The 20,489-nt window shown below is 44.4% G+C and overlaps 1 protein-coding gene across 1 annotated transcript in view; it reads right to left on the reverse strand.

Annotated features, from left to right (window-relative positions):
- Positions 1-1,184: 1,184 nt before the first annotated feature.
- GNA13 (G protein subunit alpha 13) overlaps positions 1,185-20,489 on the reverse strand; it is a 63,717-nt gene continuing 44,412 nt past the window's right edge. The window contains exons 3-4 of the mRNA XM_056851816.1: positions 1,992-2,042; positions 1,185-1,808 (exon numbers count right to left, since the gene is read on the reverse strand). Coding sequence (XP_056707794.1) covers positions 1,236-1,808; positions 1,992-2,042 — 624 coding nt within the window. The 3' untranslated portion in view covers positions 1,185-1,235. The remainder of the gene's footprint in view (positions 1,809-1,991; positions 2,043-20,489) is intronic.

Genomic DNA, 20,489 nt, shown 5'->3' on the forward strand with positions numbered 1-20,489 from the left:
GAAAGTTTACCTTTAATTAAACTTGGTTGTCCAGAGTAACTGGTAATAAATGGAATTTTAACCAATACCTGAGAAATCAAAAGTCACTTCTGGTATGACCAGCTTCCTCAAAATTGAGATGAAAACAGTTATTAGTTCAACAACTCTGTTCTATTGTCGGTGAGTATTTGCTTGCAAGTCTGAGTTAGAGGTGTGTCATAATTGAAGGGAGTACTTTTATAAAAATTATATTTTTACAATACAGTATATCTGGGATGTAGGTCAGTTGCTTTAAACTTTTTTCTTTCTGAAAAGGTGTCTTGCCTTTTTGGCTATCAATACAATGGCCAGTACTCTCTCATCTACAGCTGCATCTACTCTCAACACTGTCATGTTACTTTAACAACATGCATCCAATATCCATAAACACAAGCGCTCTTTAGCAGGAAAAAATCCTCTTTGTTAGCCTCTTCCCTGTATCGCTCAACACACAGAGTCTGGACTAACTGAAAGAAAAAGGGTATAACTAATAGTTCACAACTGACAGATACTTCCAAAGCTGTAGGCAACTATGTGATTTACATTAGCTTAGCTCCAAACTGTAAAGCATGAGAAATTTAGTAAAATTGCTATGAGCTCACAATGACCAATCAAGTTCAGAAAGTCCCTTTGCATGACGGATTCCATCTGACATTCCGTAGTAGCAAACCTCAATTGATTTCCTTTCTGGTACCATTTGAGAGCCCCTATTGGCATGGAAGCAAAAATGCACTTGTAAACATACAATACAGATTAATTATTTTTAAAAGCATAGCTGTTCGCCATGCAGAACAATCTCTGGAGGGAGAAAAAGCCATGCTTAGAAAGTGGTCTCCAGATACAAATGTATTGCACTTTCTCTACAGCCCTTTCACATATCCTCACACCTCTTTAACTTATCAAGTTTCCAAAGTGGGTTCTGCAACCATGTCTACAGTTATTACAGGATAGTTCAGGGATACAAATTTACCAGTATGGAAAGATGGAAGAGGTTAAAACTTCCGAGTTAGCTTTAAAAACTTGAGGTCTGTTAAGAAATGAGAAATGATTCAAAATGAAACTACAGTGGATGAGATTAAAGTCCAAATTTCAAGAGAAATTGGCAACAACTTGATCAGCAGCAGCTTTTATCCACCCACTGAGGTCTGACAAGACCAGGGTTTTTTCTTCCAACTCCTGCTATAAACAACTAACACAAATCAAAGTCTTCTTGCCCATCACTGTAGCATGAGCTGCTTGAGGTTGTCATGAAGGATGGTATCCTTGACATCACGGAACACAAGGCGGATGTTTTCTGTATTTATAGCAGTGGTGAAGTGGTGGTATAAGGGCTTCTGCTGCTGATCCCGGCGCTTGGTACGAAAACAATCCACCAGGAATTTTTGGACATCTAATAAGCAGTGGGGATCCCCTTCAAATTCTGGGAAATAGTCTTTGATGCTAACTTTTTGCACTTTTTCCTCAAGCAAGTCTGTCTTGTTTAGGAAGAGAATGATGGAGACGTTGCTGAAAACTCGATTGTTGACTATAGTTTCAAAAATGTTCAGAGACTCTGTAAGGCGGTTTGTTAGTCGATCCTCCATAAGTACCTGGTCGAATTCACTTGATGAAACCAGGAATAGTATTGAGGTGACACTGTCAAAGCACTCAAACCAACGTTTTCGCTCTGACCTTTGGCCACCTACATCAACCATCTTGAAGGGGACATTTTTAATCTCAAAATCGTACTCATGGATCCCTTTTGTGGGTCTTCTTGCCAGTAGAATATCTTGCTGGGAGGGAAGGTAATCCTAATAAAAGGAAAAAACAACAACTTGTGTCATTGATATGCTCTACTAAATGCTACAAAGGTAACTTGTCACTTCAAATTACAAAATATATAACTTTCAACTGTTAGAAGTTGCAGATTCAAACCAAAAGGCCCTTCAGCATATAATATTGTTTTAAAAGCCCAAATAAGAGATTAAACTTACTGGTTCTCCAAGTTTATCTAAGTTGTCCAGAAAATATTTTACAGATTCTCCCTAAAAAGAAAAAAAATGCAATTATTAATTTAAATAGGTAATATACTTATTTAAAATTTATAAAATATGGCCAGAATAGGAGCACTATACCGAACCCTAAATGCACTTACTTGAAGGTAATCTCTGTGGAAACCAGTGACACTTCCATCAAGTCAAAGGCCACCATTCAACAGAGATAAGTATATTTATACTCACAGATTTCAAGAGACCCTAGCACCTTTATAAAGGCCCTAATGTATTTGCACCCAGGAGTGTAAGCCAACAATTTATGAGCTGTTTCCAAGTAACATGAACAGAAGTTAGTCCAAGCTTTGTAATGCTCTTCTGACAATATCATATAAAAACTCAAGTTCTAGTTCACCTCATAGCTGAATAATTTGCTGTCCATTAATAACTGGAAATTCATATGAAATATGGACACAGAAGCTTCCATTTTTATAATGTAAGCAGCTCTGCCCCCTTCTGGATGCACAACTTAACGTGGTGAGGGGGTTTGTGTGTGTCAGGGAAGCTGAGAGCAATACCGTAAGGGGTCTAGACCCGTGTTGGCGAACCTATGGCACGGGTGCCACTTCCGGCACGCGTAGCCCTTTCTGCCGGCACGCATGGTTCCTCCAAGCCGCTGGCCTTTCCGGCTCTGCCCCACCCCGGATGGGGGAGGCTGTAGCCCAGGGGTGGGGAACATCCGACATCATTGGCTGTGGCCCCCGGACTCTCCCACAGAAGCTGCCGCCATTGCCGCCGCTGGAGCGTGCGCGGCCAGCCAGGCGGGTGGGAGAGCGGGGAACAGAAGCCGAGCGCTCACACTCGGCATGGCCGGCGGCTTCTCCGGCGCCCTCTGGGCCTGTGCGGGCGGAGGGGCATGGCTGGTCGGTGGGTGCGAAGGAGGCGCCCTCTGCCCCACCCTGCTCGCCTCTCACAAGCCTGCCGCCGCGCCCCACCGAGTGGCAAATCCAAGGCAAAACCTCCCATGCATAAATGGCCTCTTTCTTTTTCTGTCTCCCTCTGTCCTTTTCTTTCTCTCCCTTGCTCCATTTCTTTCTCCCTTTCTCTCTCTTTTTCTTTATTTCTCTCCCTCCCTTCCTTCCCTTTTCCCCTCCCTTCCCTTCTTTCCTTCCTTCCTTCCTTCTTTCCCTCCAGCGGCTTCTCCGGCACCCTCTGGGACTGTGCGGGCGGAGGGGCGTGCAGTCCTATTCCACCTTTGAAGTGCCCACAAGCCATCCTCCAAACACCTTTCCATTTGTCTTGATATGTAGAGAGAAAAGACTAAGGAACTAGTTGCCAATCTCCAGGTACTAGCTGGAGATCTGCTATTACAGGTGATCTCCAACCAATAGAGATCATTTCCCCTGGAAAAAATTGCCACTTTGGCAATTGGACTCTATGGCACTGAAGTCCTTCCCCAAACCCCATCCTCCTCAGGCGCCACCCCAAAAACCTCCCACTCATGGCGAAGAGGAACTTGGCAACCCTAGCCTCTCCCTCTGGGCCCCCTCTGGGGGTGGTATTCAGGTTACATTGCCACATTAGCACTCGGCAATAAATAAGTGGGTTTTTGGTTGCAGTTTGGGCACTCGGTCTCTAAAAGGTTCGCCATCACTGGTCTAGACTCTATCAAGAGAATAAACTTCTAGCAGAGTCACTCAAGACGGAATGGTCACAGCTGAGACACCAGACGAAGATGCATCCACCCCCTTAAGGAATCAATGGCCACATCCGCAGAAGAGAACAGGCAGTTCCAATGGGGATGGGGGCAGAGGAATCCCTGAAGGTTAGCTACTGGGCAGCAGCAGTAGTGGAAGGTGACACTGGCGGAGGATCTTTCATAGAAAACGGCAGTGCCACTACGGCTAACCCTGGTTAGTACTGCGCAGAAGAAGGCACTGGTAAACCACTTCTGACCAACCTTTTACCTTGAAAACCCTATGATGAGACAATCCAAAATGAAAAAAGATATAGTGCTGGAAGATGGGACCCCCAGGTCAGATGGCACTCAATCTGCTACTGGGGTAGAGCAGAGGACAAGTACAAGTAGCGCTGTTATTAATGATGCGATTGGACTAAAGCCGAAAGGACGTTCAGTGGTTGACATGAATAGATGCAAAAGGAAAGTCTGAAGCTGTTCGACGCATATAATCGGAACATGGAATGTGAAAAGCATGAATCAGGGTAAGCTTGAAATAGTTAAACAAGAAATGGAACGTATGGACATTTCAGTCCTGGGAATAAATGAATTAAAGTGGACTGGATTAGGACATTTTCAATCAGAAAATTACAAAGTGTTTTATTCAGGGAATGACAAAAAGAGAAGAAACGGAGTTGCTTTAATAGTGAGGCAAGATGTAGCAAAGGCAGTCAGGAGCTATAATGCAAAGTCTGACCGAATAATATCAATCAGACTTCAGGGAAAGCCTATTAACATAAGCATCATTCAAGTTTACGCCCCAACTACAGATGCTGATGAGGAAGAAATTGAAAGTTTTTATGCCAGTGTTCAGGAAGAAATTGATCACACACCTACACAAGATATGCTGATAGTCATAGGTGATTGGAATGCAAAAGTAGGAAACAAAGCAGAATCAAATGTTGTTGGCAGATTTGGGTTAGGAGAACGGAATGAAGCAGGAGAATGCCTCGTAGAATTCTGTGAAGACAACAATCTGTTCATTGCAAGCACATGTTTCAGGCAACCAAATAGACGATTGTATACATGGACATCACCAGACGGCCAATATAGAAATCAAATAGATTACATAATTGGAAGCGAAGATGGAGAAGCTCTATTCTCTTGGCCAAAACAAGACCAGGAGCCGACTGCGGTACAGATCATGAATTGTTAATATCAAAAATCAAGATAAAACTTAAGAAAAAAATCAAAACATTCATAGCACCAAAATACAATCTAAGCAATATTCCGGAAGAGTTTAAAGACCATGTAAGGAACAGATTTACATTACTGAGTTCAAGTGAATGTAAACCTGAAGAACTATGGGTGGAAACTAGAGATATTATCAAGGAGGAATGTGCAAAGACTATTCCTGTAGCCAAAAGAAAAGAAAAACCTCGATGGATGTCTGAGGAAACTCTTAAAATTGCCAGAGATAGACAAAAGCAAAAGTAAAAGGTGACAGAAATAGAATCAAAAGTCTAAGTGCAATGTTCCAGCGACTCGCACGTAGAGACAAAGAGACCTATTATAATAACCAGTGTAAAGAAAGAAGAGAACAACAAAAAAGGAAGAACAAGAGATGTTACACAAGATCCAAGAAATCAAAGGGAAATTTAAAGCACGGTTAGGCATGCTGAAAGATCAGCATGGAAATACATTAACTGAACAGGACAAAATAAAGAAAAGGTGGGAACTTTCTTTCTGAAGAACTATAAAGAAGAGATGAAAGGATAAAAGATTCTTTCCAAGAAGAATCTTTTGAAGAAGAACCTAGTTTTAGAAAGTGAAGTGAAAGCTGCATTGAGAGCAATCGGGAGAAACAAATCACCAGGAGATGGGATATCAACAGAGCTATTCCAAGCCACAGAAACAGAGTCCATCAAAATTTTGACAAGAATATGCCAACAGATATGGAAAACAAAACAATGGCCCACAGACTGGAAACGATCCATTTACATTCCAATTCCCAAGAAAGGAGAAACAAAGATTGCAGCAACTATTGGACCATCGCATTAATTTCTCATGCAAGTAAAGTGATGCTCAAAATATAGCCTTGGATACTCACCGTGAGGGCTTATTCTCCTCTGAGGCGAGGGCATCCTAAGCTGCGGGTTGTTTTCCTCTCCATCCGGGTAGGCAGGACTGAAAAAACTTTGACTTCCTGTATCCCTTGGCGGGAAAACAGCCTGAGGAAGCCAGTTACCGTCTATACTAGCTAGGTTAACAATAATAACTACCAACTTGCGAACTGAACTTGGTATAACTCTTATATTGTGATTGAACCGTCAAGGAGGAAAGGAAAGGGAAACTTTATCCTATGAGACCTTCTAGGTTCGTTTATAGAAATAGTAGACTTTTAAGAACAGATATTCCTTATAATAAGGGAGGGGCAGGATGCCCTTCGCCTCAGAGGAGAATAAGTCCTCACGGTGAGTATCCAAGGCTATATTCTCCCCTGAGGCAAGGGCATCCTGAGCTGCGGGACTTGGAAGAGCTCCCAGAAGGGTGGGACATTAGATTAATCGACAACGTTCTGCAGGACCCTACGACCGAAGGCCGCTTGTGCCGAGGACCAGGTATGGATCTTATAGTGCCTGACAAATGTAGATACCGAGGACCATGTGGCAGCTCGGCATATCTCTTCCAGTGGGGCCTGTTTGTCAAAGGCAGCAGTAGTGGCCGTGCTTCTAAGGGAATGTGCGGTAATCCCCTTTGGTACGGGCTTGCCTGTCAGCCTGTAGGCTTCTGCTATGCATGTTTTGATTGTGTAACTGATAGCGGCGGCTGACATCCTGCAGCCCTTGTTGGGGTTGGAAATCCCTACGAACATAAAATCAGACCTCCTAAAGTCCGATGTGCGGTCGATGAAAATGCGGATAGCCCTTCTTAAGTCTAAGGTATGCCAAGAGGACTCCTTAGGACCGTTGGGTTTGGGGCAGAACGAAGGGAGGTTAATTTCCTGAGATCTATGGAAACGCGTGTCTATTTTTGGCTGGAATGAGGGATCCAGGGTCAGTACGACCCTGTCTTTATGAAAAACACATAGACCTTCCCTGATGGATAAGGCTCTAAGTTCTGAGACTCTCCTAGCAGATGTTATTGCTGTAAGGAACAGCACCTTCATGCGCAGAAATCTCAACGGTACAGTTCTAAGGGGCTCGAATGGCAGGCCCGTGAGTGCCTTCAGAACTAAGTTGAGGTTCCATGTGGGGAACCTGTGTATGATGGGTGGCTGAGTTTGAGAAACTCCTTTTAAGAAGGCCGAAATATGCCTGTGCTGTGACATAGGGCTCCCGTCCGAAAATGGTATGACTGTGGAGATGGCAGCCACCTGTCTCCTCAAGGTAGAGGCCTTGAGGTTTTGGCGGACCCCCTCTTGGAGGAATTCCAATATTCTAGGTATGCCTGGATGTATTGGGTCAAATTTCTTTCTCCTGGCCCATCGAAAGAAGGCCTTCCACGACGCATTATATATGCGGCGAGTAGATGGCCTTCGCGCTTCTAGTATTGTATTGGCCACTTCGTTGGAGTACCCAAGGTCTAACAGGGCCCTCCTCTCAAGTGCCAGGCAGTCAAGCAAAACCATTGGGGGTCTGGGTGTACTATGGGACCCTGACGTAGAATGGATAGATGCAATGGAATTGGCCAAGGTTCTTGACAGGACATGCGTTTCAGGTTGACAAACCAGGATCTCCTTGGCCAACAAGGAGCTATCAGAATTATGTCGGCTCTGTGTTGAAGGATTTTCCTCAGAACTTTGGGAAGGATGGGAATTGGAGGGAATGCATAAAGCAGCTCCTTTGGCCATGGGCTGAGGAGAGCATCTGTGGCTTCTGCAATTGGATGGAAATACCTGGAGTAGAATCTGGGAAGCTTGTGATTTGATGCGGAGGCGAACAAATCTACTGAGGGGGTACCAATATTTTTGTAAGCTGACGAAATGCCTCCTGGTCCAATTCCCATTCTCCCTCGTCTATGCATTGGCGACTTAACCAGTCGGCGCGAAGATTGAGAGCTCCCTTGATGTGTTCCGCCCGAATTGAGGGAACGTTGGCTTGGGCCCAGGTGAAAATAGCCACAGCTTCCTTGTGAAGCGCAGAGGACTTGGAGCCTCCCTGTTTGTTGATGTGGGCCTTTGTTGTAATGTTGTCTGTTCTTATGAGAACATGTTGACTCCTTATGGTATCTGTGAATTTCCAAAGGGCTAATTTGACTGCTCTGAGCTCCAGTAGGTTGATGTGGAGCTTTGTTTCTTGTTGTGACCAGCGGCCTTGGGCTATCTGGTCGCCTATCGTGGCCCCCCAGCCAGAGAGGCTGGCGTCCGTGAATATTTGAATAGGGTCCTCGTGAATGTATTGTGTGGATTTGCGGAGGTTGGACGGGTTGGACCACCAGAGAAGGCTGTGGCTGACCCTGGGTGGAATAGTGATTCTTTTGATCTTTTTTCGTGTTATGTCTAGTTGGTGAGGGTTCAGAAGCCACTGTAGTGGGCGTGAATGGAATCTGGCCCATGGCACTATTGCGATGCAGGAAATCATGTGACCCAACAGGGCAGCTAGGGACATGAGCAAAGCGGTCTTTAGCTTGGCCGTACTGCGGGCCAGGGACATCAGTTTCTGTATCCTTTCCTGAGGAAGGGACAAGGAATTATTTTGAGAATTGATTTTGGCTCCCAGATGTGTCATGAATTGAGATGGGCACAGAGAGCTCTTGTGGAAGTTTATGAGATACCCGTGTTCCTGAAGGATCTGGGTTACTCTGTCTGTGTGTAATCAAGAAAGATCTGGTGTTGGTGCACAGATCAGGATGTCGTCCAGGTACAGATGTACCTGGATCCCCTCCTGTCTGAGGCAGGCGATGATGGTTACCAGCGTCTTCGTGAAGACCCTGGGGGCAGAGGTCAGGCCGAATGGCAGTGCTCTGAACTGGTAGTGTTGGTTTGCATATGCGAATCTGAGAAAGGGTCTGTGTGATGGGTGGATTGGGATATGGAGGTAGGCCTCCGTAAGGTCCACAGCTGTCATGAAGGTGCCAGGGAGTAGAGATTCCACTATGGATTTCACCGTTTCCATACGAAAATGACGACGGGCCATCCTTCTGTTGACATATTTTAAATCTAGGATAGCCCTCCAGTCCCCGTTCTTTTTCGGGACTGTGAAGAAAATGGAATATACTCCCTGGCCCCTTTGACAGCTGGGCACTGGTTCTATGGCTTTGATGTGGGTGAGATGTTGGATGGCTGCTAGTGTCCTTGAATGTTTTCCTTTCTTGAAGGAAATTGGGGAATGTATGAAACGGTCCCTTGGCTGAGAAGAGAACTCCAGGAGGTAACCGTTGGTTATAATTTGGGATACCCACTTGTCTGGATTGGACATTGACCATCTTGTTGCAAACTCCTGAAGTCTCCCCCCCACCTGAATGTGATTGGCGTCACTGAGAGGTGTTTTTTGTGAATCGTTCCCCTTTATCCTGTCTGGGCTGGAACCCTTGAGGTCTGGAGAATCTACCTCCCCTGCGAAAGGATCTGGCATTGCTCCAGGATCCCCTGTTAGTACCCCAAGATCCTCTCCTGAACTCGGTCCTGAATCTAGGTGTAAGTTTGGAGGAACGAAAGGAAGGAAAGGAGGAGGGACGGTTGTCCCTTTTGAGTTGTGTGGGGAGAACTTGTTTTTTGTCTTTTGTTTCTATGAGAATACTATCCAGCTTCTCACCAAAAAGGCGTCCCTCCTTAATGGGGTATGCCATGAGGGAGGTTGCCATGTCCTGAGCCAAAGGCCCCTTCTAATTGAGGTAACCGATGCCATTGATCTCGCTACAGAGGACATGGTATCGAGGGAGGCATCAGCCATTAAGGAAATTGCACTATGAACCCTTTCCAGGCCCCCGATGACCCTGAGGTTTTCTTCTGGAACCAGTTGGAGAATCTTTTTTACCCATAAATAGGAGGCCCGGGCAAAGATAGATGTAGTCGCGCTGGCCTGGATAGCCATGGCCGATGCCTCGTGGGCCTTTCTTGTTAGGTAATCTAACTTTCTATCAAGTTGGTCTCTCAAACATCCCATCCCATCTTCTGGAACCAAGCCAGGGGACTGCAGGTCCAGGACTGGGGCATCCACCAAGGGGAGCTTTAGCATTGTCATGGCATGTGGTGCCAGATTATATAGTTTTCTAATGTTAGGGGGCAGTTGCCTATTAGGTACTGGGTGTACCCATTTGTCTCTAACTGCATTAATAAAGAATTCTGGGAAGGGGACAGAGTTGGTGACTGGCTTTGGCCTGGGGAAACATTCCTTGACGCATTTTTTCAGTTTGGACTTTGGTTCATCGGGTTGATCCGCATCCTCATTGAGGTCAAGGGCGAGGATGGCCTTGGACAATAGGGCTTGATATTCCTCCCCTGAGAATAGCCTATTGTGCTGGTCTGACTCCTGAGGGGGATCTTCGTCCGAGTCAAATTCGCCTTCCTCTTTTTCCTCTTCCTCATAGTCTACTGAGGAGATAGGGGATTTAGAGGTTTCTGCTTGAGTTTCCCTATTCTCAGTAAATTTTGCTTTCATGGCTGCTTTAGTGGGCCATGGAGTATTTCTAGTGATATTAGGTGTACTGGGATCAAGGACTGATTGAGCCGAGGCAGTGGGTTGAGGCTGGGCTGAAATATCGGGGTTAACCCCGTAGGGGCCCCATCCCATAGGAGGAGGGAGGCAGGCCTGAAAAGATTGAAATGCCTGCCACTGACGCTGTAAGGCGTAATTAATTAACTCATCAGCGTTCTGCCACGTTAAGAAATGGCTGGCCTCCGCCGCCTGAGGGGGGGGGGGCGCCAACTCCCGCTGGGAATGATCCCGTTGCCGCCATATTACCAGGTCCTGAAGCGGGGGGTGTAGCCGCCGCCGTGGTTTCTGCCGATTCCTGCTCACTGCGGGGTTGTCCAGAAGGCTTTGGGGAAGAGTCGGGTGATTTACGCCCGGCTTTCAGCCCGGCGCAAGGTTTGCCGCCGCGCCGCCGCTTTCTGGTGCCCGGCAGCGTCGTCGCGGTTTTTCGCGCCTTTTTGAGCTTAGGTGGAGCCGCGGATGACTCAGCGGTGAGGGTCTCTCCCGGTTCGGCTACACTCCCTAATGGTCCACCTGGGTGGCCGTTGGGAGAACCGGAGCCCTTGGGGATGGATTGAACCAAACCCCTCTCAAAATCCTTCTCTGATAGAAGGTCGTCCTCTCGGGCTAAAATGGCGTCGACCATTTTGGAAGCTACTGGGATCCCGAGGGGGAAGGGAGAGACAAAGGAGTGGGAAGGGAAGGTATAAGGCGACTGGGGCGACAAGGACAGAAGGAAAGAATATACACGGAAGGTGAAGGTAAAAAGGGGTAGGTAATCTATTACTAAAAGCGATCCTACTAGAGTCTTGGCACTGAGCTGCGCGAAGTTGCCTGCTCTACCCGGATAGGCAGGACGGAAACTGGCTTCCTCAGGCTGTTTTCCCGCCAAGGGATACAGGAAGTCAAAGTTTTTTCAGTCCTGCCTACCCGGATGGAGAGGAAAACAACCCGCAGCTCAGGATGCCCTTGCCTCAGGGGAGAATCTTACAGCAAAGGCTGTTACCATATATTGAACAAGAAATTCCTGATGTTCAAGCTGGTTTCAGAAAAGGAAGAGGCACTAGAGATCATATTGCAAATATACGCTGGTAACTGGAGTATACGAGAAAATTTCAGAAGAAAATCAGCTTGTGTTTCATAGATTACAGCAAAGCTTTTGACTGTGTGGATCATGAAAAGCTATGGCTGGTTTTAAAGGAAATGGGTGTGCCACTACATCTGATCGTTTTGATGCGCAACCTGTACTCTGGACAAGAGGTCACAGTTAGAACAGAATATGGAGAAATGGAATGGTTTCCAATTGGCAAAGGTGTCAGACAAGGATGTATTTTATCTCCCTATCTCTTCAATCTATATGCAGAACAAATAATTAGGAAACTTGGATTAGATTTAGATGAAGGTGGAGTGAAAATTGGAGGGAGGAACATTAATAATTTGAAATATGCTGATGACACTACATTATTGGCAGAAAATAGTGAAGATTTGAAACGACTACTGCTGAAAGTTAAAAGAGAAAGTGCCAAAGCAGGACTACAGCTGAACATCAAGAAAACAAACGTAATGACTACAGGAGAATTACACAACTTTAAGGTTGACAATGAGGAAATTGAAATTGTTTAAGACTTTCTATTCCTTGGCTCCACCATCAACCAAAAGGGAGACTGCAGCCAAGAAATCAGAAGGAGATTGAGACTGGGAAGGGCAGCCATGAAGGAGCTAGAAAAGATTTTGAAGTGTAAGGATGTGTCACTGGCCACCAAGACTAGATTAATTCATGCTATCGTATTCCCTATTACTATGTATGGGTGTGAAAGCTGGACAGTGAAGAAAGCTGATAGGAAGAAAATAGATTCCTTTGAAATGTGGTGTTGGAGGAGAGTGTTACAGATTCTGTAGACTGCCAAAAAAACAAATCAGTGGGTTATAGATCAAATCAAGCCTGAAATGACCCTAGAAGCTAAAATGTCTAAACTGAGGCTATCGTATTTTGGTCACGTCGTGAGACAACAAGAGTCACTGGAAAAGACAGTCATGCTAGGAAAATCTGAGGGCAGCAGGAAAAGAGGAAGACCCAACAAGAGATGGATTGACTCAATAAAGGAAGCCACAGCCTTCAATTTGCAAGATCTGAGCAAGTCTGTCAAAGATAGGACATTTTGGAGGACTTTCATTCATAGGGTCGCCATGAGTCGGAAGCGACTTGACTGCACTTAACACACACCACACCACACACACACACAAGCAGCTCTGGGCCGGAAAGAAACAGCATTTACCTTTCAAGGAAAAGAAGTTCTCTTAAATTTCATAGAGAAGAGTGTAACTTAACATTCCGGTCAAATCAATTCTGTACTAGTGCATCTTTATCGGAAGTCATATACTATGGTACAAGATACACTTCTGGATAAACTGCTCTGTGTCTTGTACTGCTTTTCAAATTGCCTTTCCATGCATGCATGCATTCAGCATACTACTGCAACTGGATTGATGCCAAGACATCATCTGTTGTGTAAGTGAAATGAGCAGCTCTAGCAGTACTATTGTAAGCCATGGCTTGGAATCTTAATCCCATTGTGCTCCCTTCCCACCTCCAGCTACATCCCGTGCAATAATTTGCCATTACAACTGAAACCCAACAATACAGAAGCAAAAAGCAAGGTTCAATCATAGTTTCCAGCTCTAGTATGCAACCAGGCCATGGTTTACATAAACCATGGTTTGCCTGGTTCTGCTGTGACGGCAAATCATGTGTTGCTAAGAAAAGTTCAGGAGGGTGTGAGGAGTGATGGGACCTGCAAACCTGCTGCAAGGTTTCCCTTCCACAAAATCATGGTTGAAGGGTTGGTAATGTTACTTCTAAATTGGCTCAGTACCATCTTAAGTTCTTCTCTTCGATGACTGTTTTCCACATTCAATGTTATTGCTTTCATTGTCTTATTATTAAGAAAAATGGCAGTAATAAACATTAAAAGTATGGTGGGGTTCCAGAAAGAAGACTGTATGTGGACTGCAGTATTATATACAATACAGAGCTATGCTTAGATAATCTAATAGTTGTTAGAACAAAAAACCTCCCTAGGTTTTGAAGAGCCTCATCTCTATTTCCAATAATGGGTGAATGCAAATATTTAATACTTAATATAAATATGAAGGTCCAGTACTTGCTCAACTGATTGAAGAAACAAATAGTAGGAAACCATACTTTCGGGTGAAAAATATATACTTAGATATTATCCAATGACTTATTTATAGCAGCAAATTTCAACCTACATGAAAACTTGTATCATCAAATGATACACTGGACTTACCATGAAGATTCATTCTATTTGGAGGTATTGGTGTACTATCAACCCCAAATCTCTCAAACCAGCCCCAGCAGTAAGAGCCACTACATATGTACAGACAGCTCCCTAACTTGGAAGAAATACTCACCAGCAAGCCACACATACTAACAGAATTCCATGCCAATGTTCTAGTACAATGCAAGCTGTGTAAGAGCCTCTTGCATCAAGAAGACTCCCTCTTGCATCAAGAAAAGGAATGCACCATGCCAGCAGAATGGATTGGTAGGATCGAACCTAAGGAGGGTTTTATGGGCTGGGGAAGGTATTTTCTAGTAGTCAAGAGGCACAATTTCTTTACTTTCCACTAACTTCTTGTGTGCCAACTAATATTTGCCTCTGTGCCTCAAAATCCACTGCCAACTGCCTCCCCCACTCCTCTGATTTACTTACAAATGAGAAAATTTACAGAAAAACTCTCCATCAGAAACTTTCCTTATTTGGCTCTTAGTTTTCAACAACTCTGGTACATTTGTCCTCTAATCTTCCTTCAAATAGTTCAGAGCAGTAGGTGGGTGGATACCATCCACATCATTGTATCACCATCATCTATACCAGTGGTTCTCAACCTTTTTCGAGTCGAGATCCCCTTTTACAATTGCCAAGTAACCTGCGACCCTCGTCACATTTGCATAAATTTGCATAAATGACATTTTCAATAGGATAAAGAAAACATTTGTTTTTTTTGGCAGTCCAGGGTATCCATATATATAATTACTTTAAATTTTAAAGTTTAAAACAAACAAGCAAACAGTACTACCACCTGTTGTGCAGTGGCTGTGACTGTGTGGCGCGGCAACCTTTCCTGGCACGGAGGAAAGAGTGCCTCTGAGCATGCACTGTGTTCCTTGTCCTCCCCTCTCTCCCCAAAAACTCTTCCAAGCAGGCCGGGGCTCTCGCGAGGAAACCCCCTCTCGTGACTGGGACACTGCTTGTGCACAGAACTGCAGTTATCCCTCAAAGCGGAGTTCCATTTAATCACCTCACGAGAGCAAAGGGCCAGGAAAGAGCCGAGGGCCGCTTATCCCGCTCAGACTTTTCGTGCCTTTTTCTCCCCTCTGCCGGTCACCGCTCCTTCTGCACCTCACCGAACCTGCGCACTCGAGGGGGAAGTCCCAAACTGCACATGCACCTCGACTCTCTCCCCCTTGGCCTTGCCAGAGAGGAACTGATGACTCGGGGCAGAAAAGCGAAGCCACACTACAGACATGCGCACTTGGATTCCAGGCTGAAGCTCCCGCCCCACCCGAGCGCGGCTAAAAGTAAAAACAACGTGGCTGTAGCGGACTCAAGGGGGACCGCCCTCTTCTCCTCCAAGACCTGAACTGGCCGAGCCAGGGGAGCTTCCTCGGCCTCCCACACATCCTGCCGCATCATCAGCCCGGCGCAGGTGCGACCGCGCCCAGGGCTGGCCTGCCCACCTCTCAGCTGGGCAGCGGGGCTACAGCTGGTGTGCGGCGGCACGCCGCACCGTCTCTGCAGCCCGGCTCCTTCTGGCTGTCGGTTGGCCAGTTCCTCACCTCTCTGCTTGGGGTCTTCCCTGCCCTTGCGGACGGATCAGGGTTACAGGGCGTCTGGGTTAGTCCTGGACAGCCCGGGATGGGGGCTGTCCCAGGACAGTGGCGGTGACCCCCCAGAAAACACTTCGCGACCCCCTTGGGGGTCCCGACCCCCAGGTTGAGAACCACTGATCTATACATTAACAATGAAGTCAGCCAAATCGGAGGTTACTTAAATCTGGTGACTGGAGCTGTGAATGGGCAAGGCAGATCTTTCTACAAGCCTGAAAAGAGATCCAGGTTTGCATAAAAATCTGAAATCTAAAAAAAATACATTGGGGGAGGGGTTTAAAATCCCAAAATGATAAAAGAAATGTCTGCAGTTTTAAGCAACTGATTCCCTCAGTGGCTGTTACTAGGCAACCACAGTATTCCAGACTGGGTTTCTGTGAACAAAAAAGCGGAGGGGGGGGAAGGCTCCAATCCATGCTATTTTGGCCTTTGAGGGAGGAGTCATTGGGGCCAGGCCTGACTAGGGTTGCCAGCTTCATTTTGGGAAATTTCTGGAGATTTTGTGGAGTATGAGGAGGGCACAGTTTGGGGAGGAGAGCGGCCTCAGCCAAATATAATGCTATGAAGTCCATCCTCCAAATCAGTCACTTTCTCCAGAAGGACAGGGCTGTTATGAGGACAAAACGGGGGAGAGGAGAATGATGTAAGCTGCTCTGGGTTCCCATTGTGGAGGAAGGTGGGATATGAAGGAAGTAAATAAATAATAAATATACCTGAAGTTGGGGGGCAGATAAAAGCTAGGTTGGTGTGTGGGTGGGAAGCAGAGAAGGAAGCATAGAAGGGTGCAGGTATGGGGGTTGCTAAGAGGAGAGAAAGAGGAAATAGTGTGCTAAAGATAAGGCACTGCAGGTTGCCCATTGTGCAACTGGGCTTGGACCAGTGACTGGCCTCATGCAACTGGGTCATAGTTTTCCTGGATAGAGGCTGCTTAGGTAGGGAGGGAAAGAAAAATGAGGAGAGGGGGAGTTGAAAATAAGTTGGCTGGTGGGTGGAAAGGACAGAAAGAAGCAGAAAAACGGGAAAGGCTATGGGGGCTTTCAGGGAAGGGAAGCAGGAAAGTCTGGGGGGAATCCCCACAAGCCTTTGGGAACCCCCAAAGTGGGAACCTCCACAAGCCTTTGCAGGTTCCCACTTGTACTATCTAATAAGGGATGTAAAACTTTATAAGTTTAAATGATGAAATGATAAGGGGAAGAGTCTATTAATCATATGTATGTTGCTGTCAACATTTAAACTTTTTTGAAGAGTTGGAAAACTGGAAAAGAGTTGTCTGGCCATTACAGGGTCATCTATGCCTGCAGAACCAGTGTTTTCCAATGCAAACCTTACTTTTCAATTGCCTGTGCAGAAGATGGGCACTGAAACATATTAACATGTTAATTTTGCATTTAATCAGTTGCAGAGTTAATAATATGTAAAAATATGTATGTAGCCGACAGACTGTTAGCTTGCTAGTGCTTAAACAATAAATTGATAGTTTAAATTGTTTATTATTAAATGAAAATTACATCCCTACTAGCTAAACTCAGATCTGTCGCACTTCCAATAAGGAAGTATATGGGACACCTTCAGAACATTCCATGTTCCATTTAAGATGATGGCAACATAATCTCGATTTGGTTCACCTTCTATGCCTGAGTCTAGATACCACCCCCACTTTATAGATGTTAGACTAGGGATTCCAAACATAAGGGCCAGGGAATGCATCAGGCTCTCCAAGAGCACTCAGGTGAGGTGCCTACTGCCTCCATCAGCAGAGCAATCGCAGCTGGGAATGGGAACAGTACCACAGGGAAGTACCTCCAACATAGCCCCATGTGCATTCATGTGAGTATAGACCTCACTTTTATATGCTTCCTCCTGGACTTTCTCCAACTTCTGCAGCTGATGTCTGGGCATAGCCATTTTTGCACAATCAGGTATGATTGGAGAAGAGTCAGAAATTTTGGCTTGGGAAATGGCAGAAAAACTCAAAAGGAGCAAGTTGTGAAGCTGGCTGCTCTTCAAGGAGGTTCACTAGCTCGTGCTAGTTCCTGAAGGGAAAATCAGTCTCCCCCTTCCCCATGCATAATTAAAAATTGACAAAGGGGTCCTAGACAGAAAAAAAATTGCAAAGCTCCCCACATCTGAATTATACAAGATGAAAGAACACGGCTATTGTGTAGGTATTTGTTATTAAAATGATATATTAAATATTAGCTAAATCACTATTTATACATGTTAATATCTTCATAAAATACTAACTTAATCAATTAATAATTAATTAGTACTTTTCTATATTTCAATAATTTATGTGGTTCATTTGACCCAACAGAGTTACACTTATATCAGATCTGATCTTCATAACAAACAAATTTAACACCCCTATGTTAACTGAAGATTACCCACATACTCATGCAAAGTTAGAAATTGTACCAAACGGATCATTTGAAAAAGAAGAAGTAAGCATTGCTATTTCCTTGAGGTCATAGAGCAATCTGTGGTGAAATAGGGAGCTGAGCTGAGGTTTCTCATGACCAAGGATAGCATTAAATGATAGATTTCTTGGCCACATAGCAAACCATGTTTTTACAATATCAATGACAAAAAAATCAGGATAAGCTATTGCAAGACTATATAATAGCACACCCCAAACATTTGTAACTTGCAATCTTATTACAAAAACTAATTAAAAGATAATACCTACTTTCTACACAATTACCTGAGACTGCCTTGAACTTCAGGTCAAACAGGCAAACTGGGACAGTAAGTTGACCACAGCAGAGTGGTTGAAAGAACTAAAAGAGCTCCACTTGCTGAATGGATCTTTTGTGTCTTCCCCTTCTTGCTGTAGTCTCCCTGAAAAGCCCTCATGGAGGGTTCAAAATGCGTCATCGCAAGTTGCTTTTGAAACTCCCTTGGAAAAAAAGAAACCTTCACACTGGACTATTGTAACACACTCTATGTAAGGAAGTCCTTGAAGGTAACCTGGAATCTGCAGCCTGAGCAGAAGACAGCTGCAGGGCTTGTGGGGATGGGAGATGTGCCCATATAACACCTATATTACAACAGTGGTACTGGCTACCAATCTGTTTCCAGGCTCAATTCAAGGGATTGGTTTTGATCTGTAAAGTCCTTCACAACCTGAGACCTCGTACTTGAATAAAAGTAAGGGAAAAACCACAAGCAATTTCAGAGTGAAATATTCACACAACATCACCTTACTTGCACTGTAGGACTGCTTTCAGTAAAATGTCAACACCTGGAACCAAACAATAGACTTTTTACACACAGGTGTTTCCATTACAAGTAGAGATTTCCCCAAATGACACTGAATGATGCAGGTTTTCCAGTACACAAGGATTGCAAACTAGCCTTACAACATCTTTGCACCTTTGGTACAAAGCTATAATAAGCCTTCTTTCATTTTGCTGGCCTTCAGCCAGTGCATCTGAATGGTCATGGAACATCTGCTCACTTGCTGAATTCAAGTCACAGTTATCCAGGACCAAGCTCAGCTACAGGGCTCAGATATCTAAGGAAACCACAGATGTTGATTATGAGTATGTATTTAACAGAGAGCAATATTCTATTTTCAGAAAGGTTACATTTAGATAGCATGTGGTTCTTTGTAGTCTTCTGATCTAATGAAGAAAGTTAAAGCAAATATGTTAGCACCGTTAGACAAGTGCTAGTTTATATGATTACTTATGTGAACGGAAATATTGTGTCTAGATCTCTGATGACACATCCAAAGAAAGATCAATATTTTCTCCTTCAGTGTTGAATTTATACAAGGCTAGCCTCTTTCCATTAGACATCTGGTAAATTAGTCACAGAATCCAGTTTCAGTTTGCTAAAAGGCAACGGCAGTAACTATTTGTGTCCTATAAACTGTATTATAAACAGTGTACTATAAACTGACATACCCTTCATGTAGGAAAAACCAGTGGGCGATGAAAATTACTCAAAATGTGAAAGATTCCAATGTTCAGTAGGCTATTAATTTTCAGCTCAGAAAAGTTCCCTTTCAAATGAATAGAAGAATTAAGTTTTTCAACATAACATATGCTATTCCCGTTTTAGGGAAAAAATTGATTCTGTGTATCATCTGGCAAGTAAATACTTATATGAAAGTGGCTTGCTATTAAATGTGAACATTAAAACCATACAGGGATCAGATACTCTAAAGCCAGGAAATGTAAAAGAATCCAGCAACATTAGTGGCAGCATCCTTTAGCCAAGGCTGAATTCACAACTTCTCAGGCTTTACCAACTCTTACCTCAGTTTAGCAGAAGATCCAGCAGGACACCCAAAATACAAATATCAGTTGAAAGAGCAAGTATATGCCCTTTTCAAAGATTTGGGTCATTAGTCAGAACTGTTAAAGCACTCTCCAAGCAAGTCTACTAAAGTTACATGCCCAGAGAACCAATTTACATAATCTTTTTTATCTGGACATCCATACTTTCTGGCCACAGGCACCAGGGAAGTGTCTTACAAATCTAGCATAAATATCCATTACAGGAGCTAGTTTAGCTTTTAACTAGATTTCAAAAACTCATCTATTGAGATTACTTTCCCACTGCTTTGCCTTTTGACAAAAGGAAAATTTGGATATTCTACATCACTGATCACTCCAGAATAGGCTGACCATACATACCGTTTTGAAAGGGACAGTCTGGTTTTTATCATATTTCCCGGCTGTCTTTTTAATTAAAATGTCAATTTTGTCCCGTTTTACACCTCATTACACTTCCAATGTTTGTTTCCTTCAGTTCTGACACTTCTTATGCTGCATGCAGGCATGGCTGGGTAAATTCTCATAGAAAAAGTGCTCCGATTGGGTTACATAATATTACATAACCCCTGTCACGTTTTTGCCATCTCAATGTCCTGTTTTTGTCTCAAGGAAATATGGTCAGCCTACTCCAGAAGGATGAAACTGGAAGGCATTATGGAGGACAGAAGCTGGGGTCATAGACGAATTGCTGGAGCATGTTGAGGGAAGAGAGAGAACAGAAACCCAGTGTTTAGAAATTCCACTCCTGTTCCCATAACCTCCACCTCTGGGATTCTTGACACTCTCAAGGGCTTGAGCAGGGTGGTATTTTTATCACTCGATAACTTCTAGAGCATTTTCAGTACTCATACGGTCACTTTTCATGTTTTTCCTTTTTCTTAATTTACAAAGTTATTTTGCTGCATATCTGAGGAATACCCAAAATAGCCAGAGACCACTATGTTGTCTTTGGGTGGCCTGATTTTGCTGCCTTGTTGTTTGCACAAAGGGCTG

Source organism: Euleptes europaea, chromosome 1 (assembly GCF_029931775.1).
Source record: "Euleptes europaea isolate rEulEur1 chromosome 1, rEulEur1.hap1, whole genome shotgun sequence".
Lineage (NCBI taxonomy): Eukaryota > Metazoa > Chordata > Lepidosauria > Squamata > Sphaerodactylidae > Euleptes > Euleptes europaea.